General features: G+C 39.1%; 1 protein-coding gene across 2 annotated transcripts in view; it reads left to right on the top strand.

Annotated features, from left to right (window-relative positions):
• BMPER (BMP binding endothelial regulator) overlaps positions 1-12,405 on the top strand; it is a 147,993-nt gene that overhangs the window by 24,599 nt on the left and 110,989 nt on the right. For both annotated transcript variants that reach the window (XM_086847771.1, XM_086847762.1), the window contains exon 4: positions 11,431-11,513. In XM_086847771.1, the coding sequence (XP_086703897.1) occupies positions 11,431-11,513 (83 nt within the window). The remainder of the gene's footprint in view (positions 1-11,430; positions 11,514-12,405) is intronic.

Here is a 12,405-nt window from a genome sequence, read left to right as displayed (position 1 = left end):
AGGCTAGAAGAGGGCAGTAACCATAACTGAAATACATATGTGTACAAAGCTGAGAGAAATACATAAATTCACACATTTGCAGTTATTAGTTCTTGCACAGCAACAATCCTTTAGGAGTACATCTTTATTCTTCATCGCTATCTTGTCAGTTTTTTAAGAGTCATCCCCCTTCTAATGTTATCAGAAATATTTTAGGTCAACATCAATCTGCTAGTCGTCACCGGTCAGTAAGAGTCTCTTTAACTTTTTATGTGGTTGGACAGAATAATACTTCTGAGTAATAAAGAGCAGGGTATTTATCCATGGTTATTCCTCTCTCTCCTCATACTGGAAAAAAAACAAGCAAATTTTATTAATTTTATTAAACATTTCCTGATTCAAACAATAATATTGTAGACATTTTTATGAAAGCAAAATAAGCTTTCCAAGTATTATACATTTATTTATTGACCAATATTGTATATTCCAAGCTGTTTAAAACGAGATAATGATCAAATAATAATAAAAAAAGTGTAAGCATGCATGGCATGTATCTGCTATGTTTAACCACATGAAAAATATGCAAGTAGATGAAGTTGAAAAGTAGTTGTTTTTTTTTTATATTGATGCAGTAAGTAATACGCTCTAAAGCACTAATTTTGCTGAGGGACTGCTTCCACAATCAACGAGGTGGCGAATGTAAAATTCAGACAGTTTTATTTTATTTTTCCTCTGTCATTTTTAATTCTTCACTGGTGATTGTGTGGGATTGAGAGGGAGATAGGGTAGGATAAATAGTTGGGAAATAAAAGCATTTCTTGCCTTCCCAGAGGAAATACAAATGCAGGAAAACAGATTACACTGAAATTCAGATGGAAGAGACATGATGGATGTGTATTTTTCCTGGAAGGTTGCAGAGGTGTGTTAGATGCTGTGCTTATGATTTGCTTCTGTGCTGCAGCTTTGGAATAGTTTGGCAAGCCCCAATTCAAGGATTTGTCTAGAAACATGACACTTAAAAGAGAAGGAAATGAACTGGAAAAAATATTAAAACATTACCAAAACAAGAATTTAAATTACAGATTTTACATAAATTACATGTAATTTATTTCTTTTGTCAAACTGTGTTTAGTGTCAGCTTTGTAGGAAAATATTGCTAAGTGTCGGTTGGATTAGGATGGAGTTTGATTTTTCAATTTCATAATGGGATGTGTATTTGCTCAATGGTCTGAAAATTCTATATACATACATAAGCATAAGTGCATGCATGCATGCAAAATGAAAAGAATGAATGTTTCAAAGCTGAACAAACAATATTTTAATTCAAACAGCATTTTTACTCAGACTCCTTTTAAGATTTTCTGTTTGTTCTGATTTGGGGTGGGTACCTACAGAACATTATCGATAGGCTTGAGCCTGGAATCTGCAGATTGGTATGCTTGACATCTCTAATGGGATAATTAATAGAAACTATTGAAAAATAGAATTAGAGCACACATGGACACTTGAGATAGAAGAGGGATTAGATAGCTAGGGTCCTTTGAATGTATCAGTGGACAGAGAGATCCCACTAATAGGCATCCAACAAGATCCCTCACAAGGAAACTGCTGAAGAAACTAAGCAGCCCTGAGTTTTTAGAGATACTCTTTTCATCAGCAAATAAGTAACTAGTGTATGATTGTTTTCACAGTAAAAAAAGGTTGCCAACATATCCTTGCAAAGATCTCCATTTGTCCAAGTGCTCAGAAATGATCTAGAGAAGGGGCGAAGAGGGACAGGAAGTTTGCTGCTGGTGACCTGATGTCTGTAGCAGAGTAAAGCAAGAGGATGGACTGTGAGGAGCTGCAGAAGGTCCTCAGGGCATTGATCAACTGATGACAAAGCAGCAAAGCAAGTTAACGTGGATGGGAATAAATAGATGCACACAGGACAAAACAGTCCTAACTTTACAGATACAATACTGTGCTCTGAGTTGACAGCTACTGAGTGGTAGCTGTTTCTGAGTGTTATAAATGATACTTCTGTGGCACAATTAACTCAATGTTCAGCAGTTCTCCAAAGAGAAAATTGAACTCTGATTTTGTTAGGAAAGGAGCAAGGTACAACCCAAAATGCTCTGTTTTCCCTTTGAGTCAGACAGGCTATGTATTCCTTCTGGAGGCTAAACTAGAGCTATGGACCTTGGTCTGTATTTTTCACACTTCCCAAGGTGTCACTTAGTAGCTGCTATCAGACAGAAGATTATTGACTAGAAGGGTTTTTGGTCTGATCTAAGATGACAGTTTCTATGTGCTTAAAATGTGTGCTGAATAAATTTCATAATCCTAAGGAAAAAAAAAAAAGCTCTCAAGGACTAAATTTTCAAAGTAGATATGAAATTTCTGAATAAGTTTTTTTGTGTTTTCTGAACGACAAGGCAAAATATGCACCCAATCTAACTCTCACAGTCTTGACACCATGCTCTGTTACCAGGTTGTTCTGGTTCCAGGGGAAGAGGCTGATGGAACCACCTCTACCCCAGGAGAGGCTGCTTGCTCTCCCACCACTCTGAACACTGCTGAAGTTCTATGTGAGACCTAAAATGAGTGTCCCATGGTGGGCAACTGGGGAATCAAGGCTGCAAATACCAGCCTGGCAGTGTATCACTTCAGCTACTCCCTTTAGTGTCCCGGCAGCTCCCCGGCACTCCCCACACAAAGCTCAGCTGCAGACGGGACTTGGCCCTGCAGCACTCATTCTCAGTTACTATTTTGTCAAGCTGCCAGAGTGCCCATGGGGAATGCAGGCAGGAAAAGGAAAACAGGGCTTTTTTGGCACTTTTTTTTTTTTTTTTTTTTTTTTTTACTAGTTGCATTTCATCTAAACATGAACAAAATGTTACCAAGGAAAGACATCAAAAACTGATGGCTTTTTTCTTGGCTTTGTTCCCAAAGCCTGGGAGAGCTTAATCAGGCCTTACAGGCTCTTGCCAGCTCTCTTTGACAGCTTCACGTCTGTCTTCCTACCTTGTGAAGAAATGAATGAATGAGTGAGTGAATGAATGGCTGCTGTCATGCGAGTGCAACATCGGGAGGATAGCGTTAAACCAAAGGGCATGTTCCAGAGTGGGCTTGTGCAGGAAGGAAACACTCATGAGTCATCTCTGCCAGTGAATTTTATTCTGTCATGAGGAGCATGAGGACATTCCTTGCCTGTTGCAAGGGGGTTGGACTAGATGGCCTATTTTGGTCCCTTGCAACCCAAACTGTTCTATGATTGTATGTGCAGCACAATCAGGTGCACACACCTGAACTCTCCTATTCAGAGCTCTGCATACAGGAGAAACTGGATTGTTGGTAGAGAACTTTTCCTGCAAATGGTTGTGTGCTGAGCATAAGTCCCTTGCTTCCATTTGGGGTATTTTTATGCTATTTAGGTAATTTCTAGCACATCTTTTTTTCATATTTTGTAATAAACAGAAAAAGTAAGGAGCAGCCACTAGTACAGCTTTTGGAATCAGAAAATCCACCCATGATAGAAAGCAGCATATGGAAAGATCTGGCTTTGCTTTGTCACAGAATCACATAATATCCTGAGTCTCAAGGATCCCACAAGGATCATCAAATTCTGACTCCAGGACCTGCACGGGATAAGAATGTGCCTGAGAATATTGTCCAAATGCTTCTTGAACTGTCAGGCTTGGTGCTGTGACCACTTCCCTGGGGAGCCTGTTCCAGTTCTCAGCCACCCTCTGGGTGAAGAAGCTTTTCCTAATAGCCAGCTTGAACCTCCCCTTACACTGCCTCATTCCCTTGGGTCCTGTCAGAAGTCACTACAGAGAAGAGACTTGTGCCTGCCCTCCCCTGCCCCTCTGCTTCCCCTTGTGAGGAATTTGTAGGCTGCAATGAGGTCAAACATTTAAATTAAGATTTAAGATTTAAATTCTCCAGACTAGCCATGTGTTTTAACAATGTTCTTGACTTTAGGCCCATAGGACCTTGATTGTAAAGTTGGCGGGGTAAAGCTCACTTTTTCTGTGTGTTTGTGAAAAGTCTGGAACTGAGAAATGTGGGCCCATGATTATGGCTCCCTGCTGCAAGGAGAATGCAGGCGACTCAGTCTAATAGGAAAAGTTTTCAGCAAGATTATTCTTTTGACAGATATCTACTGTAGTTTATAAAACATACCACATACCTCTAGCATGCTATTCATTTTGAAAATACTGAAATAAATAAGACCTCTTATTATTTTTGCATAGGTTAAATAGGCCACTTTTCATCTCTCATTTTATTTCATATATTTAATGAAAACCTATGAGGTCACTGAGATTATAGAAATAGATTTGGCAGCATTATCTTATTTAGTTGGATGGAGACCTGTCATTTAGATATAGAGCTCTCTACACATCAAATAGTAAGTTATTTGCACTCTGAAGAAGTGGTATTACTGGCTCAGGATTGCATAAAGTTTGCATTTCTAAAATTGTGCACCATATTCTACTCTATTATCTTAGGAATCTTAAGCTTCTATGGATGTGCAAAGACAAAGTTGCTGGGAATTCTTTTACAACAAAGAAAATATGTTCAGAATTTTCTTTCACTTCTCATGTACAATTTTGCATTTTCTGTCCTTGTTAACTTTTCAGAATTACTGGGATTTTTGTTTTGGTTGGGTTTATGGTTTTCTTTTTAATAATTAATTATTGATCTTAGAAATTCTTGTGCTATGCTCCATTGATGTGGAATCTATCAGAGAATGGAATCCCAGCCCAGGCAACAACAGTGCTAGGTCTATTAAATATTGAATATCCAAAGGTATCATAGTTAATTGTGCATTTCTTGGAAAGGATATCAAATAGTATGGCTGAGGATTGCAGCCAATTTCAGCTCTTAGGGCTGGCTTGCAAAGGAAGTTAGAGGGGGGTTGTGAGATTACCAATGTTCTGGCTGCTCTGCTGACAACCTGCAGGATCCATATGAACAGAACCTCTGTACTTTGTTTACCTCTGGACACCCCCAGTATAAGGTACCCAACACCATTTTGGTGTCCTGCTGCAAGACTGACTGGGGGGACCTTTTTTTGGGGCCCCAGTGGGGCGCTATACCTTGCAGCCCATCCTTGCATGCTCTAAGGCAAGCTGTCAGAGGCAAGGAATAATACATGGATGGAGGGGGATGGGATGTGAAGATAATATGTATATTTTCCTAAAGAAATTTCTTTCACCTTCACCTGAATAATCTAGACCTGGCTTCGGTCAGGGACTGGTTTTGAGAGATGGTTTGAGGATGTAACCAACTCTTAACTTTTCTTTCGGCCCTTCTCACTGCTTCTGAGTCACCTGGTGTTCCAGCTCTAGGCCAGAAGGTCTGTTTCTTGAGGCTGGAAGTACAGGTTTGTCTCAGTGTTCATTCGGATGTTAGCTTTATATTTGAAGAAAAGGCAAAAGTTTTGAAGCAGTGACAAATAGCCATGAGGGACATTACCATTCAGCATCGTCACAGCGCCACCTTTGATTACTTCTGGTTATGCCTAAGAAAAGGTCTCTATCTCTCCATCCTTTCTTTGAGTTGACACTTCTTACAAAGGTCTTAGCAGATACATTTGACATCTCTTGGATGTCTGGTGTATACTGTTGTGCTCAGTAGCACCTCAAATTTCAGATGCTCTTATTACCTTGGTGAATATAGTTTTCCATTATGTAAGAACCTTTTAATGAATAGTCTTGTTGTGTTATCACAAACAGTTTTTCAGTCAAACATCAGTTAGCCAGATTTTCACATTGATGGTTTCACATGTAATATTTCTCTGGAAAAAAATGATAAACATCTTAGGACATGTATCACTGGAACAAGAATTTTTTTACCATTTTATTTTGAATTTGTAAGATGTACAGATCATGGATGATTTTGCTGGTGTGAGAAAATTGGGTGCAAGAGCAAATAATTTTGTCACTGAGCAACATCATTCATGACAGCCCTCATAACCATGAGAGGTGAAAGTTCTCCAGCTGCCAGGCTTGGCAAGCACATGGAGTATCAACTCAAGATTCAGTGGCAGCTCTAACTGTGTGCCATTTTGAATTGCAATGTTCTCAGGAACCCTGCAGGGCTAAATTTTTTCACCCTATGCATGGAACACAAGACATTTGGGAAGGTAAAATTCAGTTCCAGTGGTTTGCAAGGGACAAAAACAGCACTGGAAGGAGCTGATGTCTTTGTTTCTGCTGCTGTTTGTTCAGTGAATATGGGCTGCCTTGCATCCTCTGTGTGTGAGCTGTGTGGTCCTAGCACAGCTCACCCCCATGGCCTCTTCACTCTGCTGTGTTACATGGCCCCTGTGCATCCCTTGAGTATGGTAATGGCCATGGCTCGGCTGCAAATAGGTTTGCTTGTACTTGGTTACAGAGGAAAGAGTTGGATTTTCACTGTTTGGAGCCAGACTTGATAAGCATGGGAGGTTTTATATACATTTTCATCCTTCTGTGTTGACAAATGAAGACCAGGGTTACTCAACAGGAAGTTTAATTTTCTGGTAGCTGTCAATGGCTCTACTATCACTTCAACATGTGAAAATATATTTCATAATAGGTATATGTTTGATTCAGTTCTTTTATTTTGGCTAACTGATTTCATGCCAGGGAAATACTGCAGAATGTATAAGTTATTGGTTTTGGTTTTTTTTTTTTTTTGGTTTTTTTTTTTTTTTGGTTTTTTTGTTTTTTTGTTTAGGGTTTTGGAGTTGGCTCTTTCTTTTTGGCTAGAGCTGGTATTTAGTGTTAGCATGCCTGGTTACCTCCCTGAGGATTAATTTATCAAACACTAAATAAAACATGTCTTCTGACTCTTTTTCTTAATGTTTATTTTCCATGCCAATAGAGAGGTTACATTTTTTAAACAGAAAGTAGAGGGAAAACAAAAAAAAAGACTTAATAGGAGAAGAAAGATGCTGAAGAAATGAGGGATGAGGAGCCAGTCTATTGTGCACCAATCTATCACTTTCTCTTGGGAGAATAAGGAAATGACTTGTCTATAAAATTCTCATTAGACTAAAATAAGCACAAGTTTCTTCTGGAATCTAATTAGGCAATGTCAAATTGAGTAAAAAAGGGTTGTTTTTTAATGAACTCCTGAGGACACTGGCTGAGCTTTTGCACTGCTAAACTGTCTCTTACAGTCAATTTCCCTATCTTTATGGTACTGCTATATGGGTGGGTATCTGGGGAAGAAGAAAAAAGAGTCATTAATCAGAGTTCTATGGTTTGGAAAGACAAATGGCTTCCTGATCATCAGCTTGTCCACATGCCAATAGAAAAATCTGCTATAATTTTCTTCTTTTGTTATTCTAGTCCAATTCTGTGTGATGATGCTTGTTTTAGAATGAAATTGTTCTTTCAAATTAAATTGGCCAAGGCTTGGTTTATTACATTTGAAACAAAGGTGCCCAAGTGTGTTATGCACAATATTGAAACAAAGTAGCTAAATAATTATATTAGAAGTTATTTATTTTAGCTTTTTTTTTTTTTTTTGTGCCAGAAGAACTAAATCTGGAGGATCACTTTGCCCTTAAGAGGTGACTGGAAAGCAATTGGCATTAGTTTCCACTGCATATGCAACAATTGACCAAGTTCAAAGTATTTAGTGGTTTTGTTAGATTCAGATAAGCAACTTTAGGCTTGCATGTTTATCCAAGACTTATCTGAACTGTTTGGGTTGAAGGAGGTAATGGCAACAAAACCTACAACTAACTGAAAGTTAATATTTTACATTAATAAAACACCAGCTATTTTTAAAGAAAGGAGCAGGAAAGACTGAAAAATTAGGACACACTCCTTGACTGATATGAATCACTTTAACATTTTTAAAACTGGTGTAGACCACTAATATTTAATTTCCTTCCATATGTGGAATCCTAAAGGTTTTCCTTACGGGGTATATAAGTCAAGATCAAATTTACTTATTAATGTCAAATCTTTCACATACTCTTTAGAGTGTTCTCAGACTTTTTGGGTTCTCTTCTTGAAAACTTCTTCTGTAACCCTTTTAAAGTTTTAAGTATTCAGGTATTCAGGTAAATAAGATAACATTTAAGTGATAGTCCCAATCTCTGAACTTTCTTGCTTTATTATTTTCTCCTGCTCTTCCTTTGAATGGTGGAATATTTCCAAAGGGTTTTTTTTGGGAATAAAAAAAAAAAGAAAAACTTTAAAAGGTTTTTAAAAGGAACTTCAAGTATATTCAGTCATACTCTGTTGTGGAACTTGACATAAGGGACTTTGCTGATGACTTTGAACACAAAATACTCAGTGACTTCTACTGAATATTCTACTTTTCAGTAGAATATTTCTATTCTACTTTTCAGGCCAAATGTGGTGGACCTTTAACCATGGATGAGCCAGAATGGCTTGCCTGAGCTGGCACATAGACTGAAGCAGCTTTCACTCAGATGAATTTAGGTGAGGCTCAGGAATTCCCATGCTGTGAGTAGGGGGACGAGAAAAGTCCAGCTGTATGTTTGCAGGTGTCAGCTGAGAGATTTGTACATTGAAAGTGAGGTTCAGAAAACCTAGCTGGTATGTGGGCTTTGTTTCTTTTTCCTTTTGAAGAGTGAGTAGTGGGTGTAGCTCTGGGGCGTCCAAAGGGCAGTGTCAGGGCACACCTGTGGTCAGAGACAGGTTAAAGCGTCACCCAGAGTTTGTAAAACACTCCTTTCTTACCCTGTTCAGCTTTGCCTGACATTCAGCCTTCCCCCATCTCTCCCCAGGGCTGCTTGTTATACTGGCTAACTCTCCCCTTGCTTCCTACTGCTCCTTCTGCTGAGCATCTGCTGAAATCCAGCTCCCACCACGCCCTGCACTGGTGTTGGACAGGTGCTGCTCTGTCTCCCTCATTCAGCACGCTGGCCCATGCCAAAGCTCGAGAGCAGTCTTAGTAGCTCCCATGCTTCTGCCATCTTTTCCATTCTGGTTCCCATTTTTAAACTCCCCTTTAGGTGACTGCAGACTCTCCTTAGCATGGTTGCTTCTGGTGTGCCATCCCCTTGCTGCTTTCCACAGGGACAGTGGCTGGTGATGCAGGGCAGAGGATTTTATAGCATAGCTTGGGTGTGCACCTCCAGCACGAGCAGCATTGACTGCATGAGTGCACCACCTTCATGCTTTGTCGACCAGACTAATCCTTGAGCTGAAAATTTCAGTTTAATATGCACATCTGTACATGCAGATTAGCCCAGGGTCATTAGCTTTCTTATAGAGGAAACATTTTACATTAAAGAACATAATTGCTGAGCAAATATGTAAGGTATTTTGCAGTTGCTACTTCCCAACCCAGCCCTTGATTCTTGATTCTGGTAAAATACACACACAGATATTGAACAACACAGCTCATTCCATGCTGAGTGTCCTGCACACTTGTAAACTGTTTCTCAGACTGGGACCAGTATGACCTGGGCTTCAGCAACTTGGGGATGTTAAACACATTGAATAGGCTCTGCATTCATCAGGGTTTTCAGTGAGCAGCAAGTGAGACTGTTCTGCAAGATTAATTCAGTGTTTTTCAGAATGGAACTTCAAAATGCATAAGAGGACTACAGGGCTTCACACTCCTCTCTTGATGTGCTGTCCTGCGTATGTGAGATGTCAGAGAACTGTATTTAATGCACAGAGAATCTGAACATTTCTTTATTATTCAAAATAATTTCATAGGGGCTTTACTAGTTAAAAATATAAGACTCAGTTGTATACTTTGTGCCTTTCAATGTTTGTCAAAGATGAAACTATCAGAGCCAACTTTGAGACTATTGATTGTTTCTTTTCAAAATATACCTGTTTCAGCTTAGGTAAGTGAAATGGCCACAGCACCTACACATTTTTCCCATGTTGCTCTGTATTTAGCCCGGAAAAAGAATTTCTGATTACTGCAAATCCTGAAGTGCAAGTCTTCTGTTGTTCAGGAACTTAACTGGAGGCAGTTTACACATTTGCAAATGATCTTCATACATAATGATTCCTTTAAATTTTGTGTTGAATTCAAAATGATTTTAAAGAGATTTTAAGTTCCTGAGTACTTCAGAGCTCAAACCAAAACTCTCGAGTTTTCTTTTACAGTGGGCTCAAAGATTTACTGGTGCTGGGCTGATAAATTGCCTTTACTTTCAGAAGGATATAAAACTTATTCCAAAGCAGGACAGTGCACCCTACACAGCAGAGAAAGAGTATTTGTTGAGGTAGGGTGTGGAAACAGAATGGTGCCGTGGGCATTGTTTGACTGATTGTAGTTTTGTGATTCTCCAGCTCTGTGTACATGTCTGTGTTTCAAAGTCTTTGGCAAGATTCCTGTTGGTTTCATGGGCTCTTTGATCAAGCTAATTTTGAATAAAATATACTAGGAAAAAAACCCCTAAAAGCAATAAATGGAAAATGGGCATTTTTCCCATAGAATGGGGTATGTGTTATTTCCAAATTTTTTCTCAGAACCACTCTAGGTCTCCAAAGAATTATTTTTCAGTTGAAACTATTTGCATTAATAAACTAACTCTTTTTAAACAAATATTATATTTCTACTTTATAAGTGTTTTCTGGTTTTGCTTTTCTGGTGAGTTATTTCATTATTTTGTGTTCTTTTTGGCTTTCTTTTTTTTGTAGAATACCAGAAAATGGCAAAAGAGAAAACCAAAAAGGAAGAGAAACTAGTAGGAACATGTAATCAAACATGTGAAAATTAATGTTTGTTTTGGTGTTTGCTTTATTCCAAGTGGCTCCATGAAAATTCTTTTTGCACAAAACAAATGTGGGTTGATGGAATGCACGGGCAAACAAACCTGTTTTCTGTTAACAAAGTGGTCATATAGCATACAAAGGTGAATAAAGCCAAACTCCACGAGAGTCCAAAATGTCTCCCCATGGAGATTCACCACACACACATGAGAACTTTCAGTTCATGCTGATGATGATCCCTCCTGTCATGGATATGAAAAGGCATAAAGGAGAGGTAGCTGCCAGTGTCAGCTCATCCATGCTGAGCTGTGCTTGCTGAAGAGCACTCCCGAGGGCTTTGGCTAATGGAAGAAGATAGCATGGCCAAGCTAGATGATGAATGTTTCCAGTTCTTCTTTCAGCCTCTTTCCTCCCTCTATGTATTCCAGCACTTAAGTAACTAAGTACTTCCTGAATGGACTGCAGAGCAAGCGCTGACATCCACTTTTGAGTGAATTGTCGCTGATTTTGGTTTGTTTTGAGCAGTCAGAGTTAGTAAGGAGTTTGGCCAGTTGGGCATCAGCAGCAGGTGTCTGGGGCAGTGCTGTCAGTCCTCCCAGGACATGATCCTTCTTTTTCATCCCAGCTCTCAGTTCTACCTCTTCTGTTAACCCAGGGGAGAGGGTGGGTTGCATTTAGGATGCTGCCCTGTGATCCTCAGCAGCAGCCTACCACAAGATCTTGTTCAGCTGAACTGATGGGCTTCTCTCTCATTCTCTAGACTGCAGTTTTGGAGGAAATACATACAACAGCTCCATGAAATGGCACCTCCCCAGCAATCCCTGTGTTACGTACCAGTGCCAGGTAAGGATGTCATAAAAATCATGCTAATTGAGTTGCAAGCTTTTCCCAGGAAATCCTGAGCCTTCATTTATCCAATCCAAATAATCTGAAATATCTTACGCTCAAAACACAATATGGACTTTGCATTTAAACTAATTTAAATCCACTCAGATGCAGCCAGCTATAACCAAATATTCAGAAGTATAGGTTTTAAATGACTTGAGTACCCCAATACCCAAACTTTGCTGAAGGAGAGGTACACAGCCATGCAATTTCCTGCTGTCTTGACCTTGAAGTAAGTCCTCTTTTCTTCAGCATTCAAAGCCTTTTGTGCAATACAAATTATTTTAGTAATTGGACACTTCTGTGTGTATGTGTCCATGGGTTTTACCTTTCTTTAAGAAAAACCCACAACCAAACCTTTTTTCCTGTTAACACAATGGGATTTTTGGTAGCTTGGCTATCTGCAGCCATAAAATTTTCAAGAGTGTTGCTTGTCAGGCTCAAACCAAGAAATTATGTAGGTGATTTTATCTTATGTCTGTAAATAGGTCTGCCATTTTTGCTGACAATTTGATCTGGTTTTAATAGTAACACTCAGGCAGGTACTAAGAATTGCAGTTGGAAAGAGGAAATTATTAGTATGAAGAGCTTCTACTAAGAGGAGAAGAGAGTTTCAAGGGTTTTCTTCTCTTTTTCTGTAATACCTCTGCTCTGTGACACCAACTCTTTTTGAAAATAAGTGCACTGAGGTGACTGAAGCTGGAGCAGTACTCTGCACCTAATGAAAAGAAACTCATTACATGAATTTAGATATGTTGCATGAAATGGTCAGTTCTTTATTGTCTGTTTCAGTGTCTCAATGCAAAACTGGGTGATCCTGTTTACCCTAGATACACACATTTAAAAATTT

This window comes from Cyanistes caeruleus, chromosome 1, assembly GCF_971803275.1.
Source record: "Cyanistes caeruleus chromosome 1, bCyaCae1.hap1.1, whole genome shotgun sequence".
NCBI classification, from domain to species: domain Eukaryota; kingdom Metazoa; phylum Chordata; class Aves; order Passeriformes; family Paridae; genus Cyanistes; species Cyanistes caeruleus.
The sequence above is the reverse complement of the archived record's forward strand: the minus strand, read 5'-3'. Positions and strand labels throughout refer to the sequence as shown.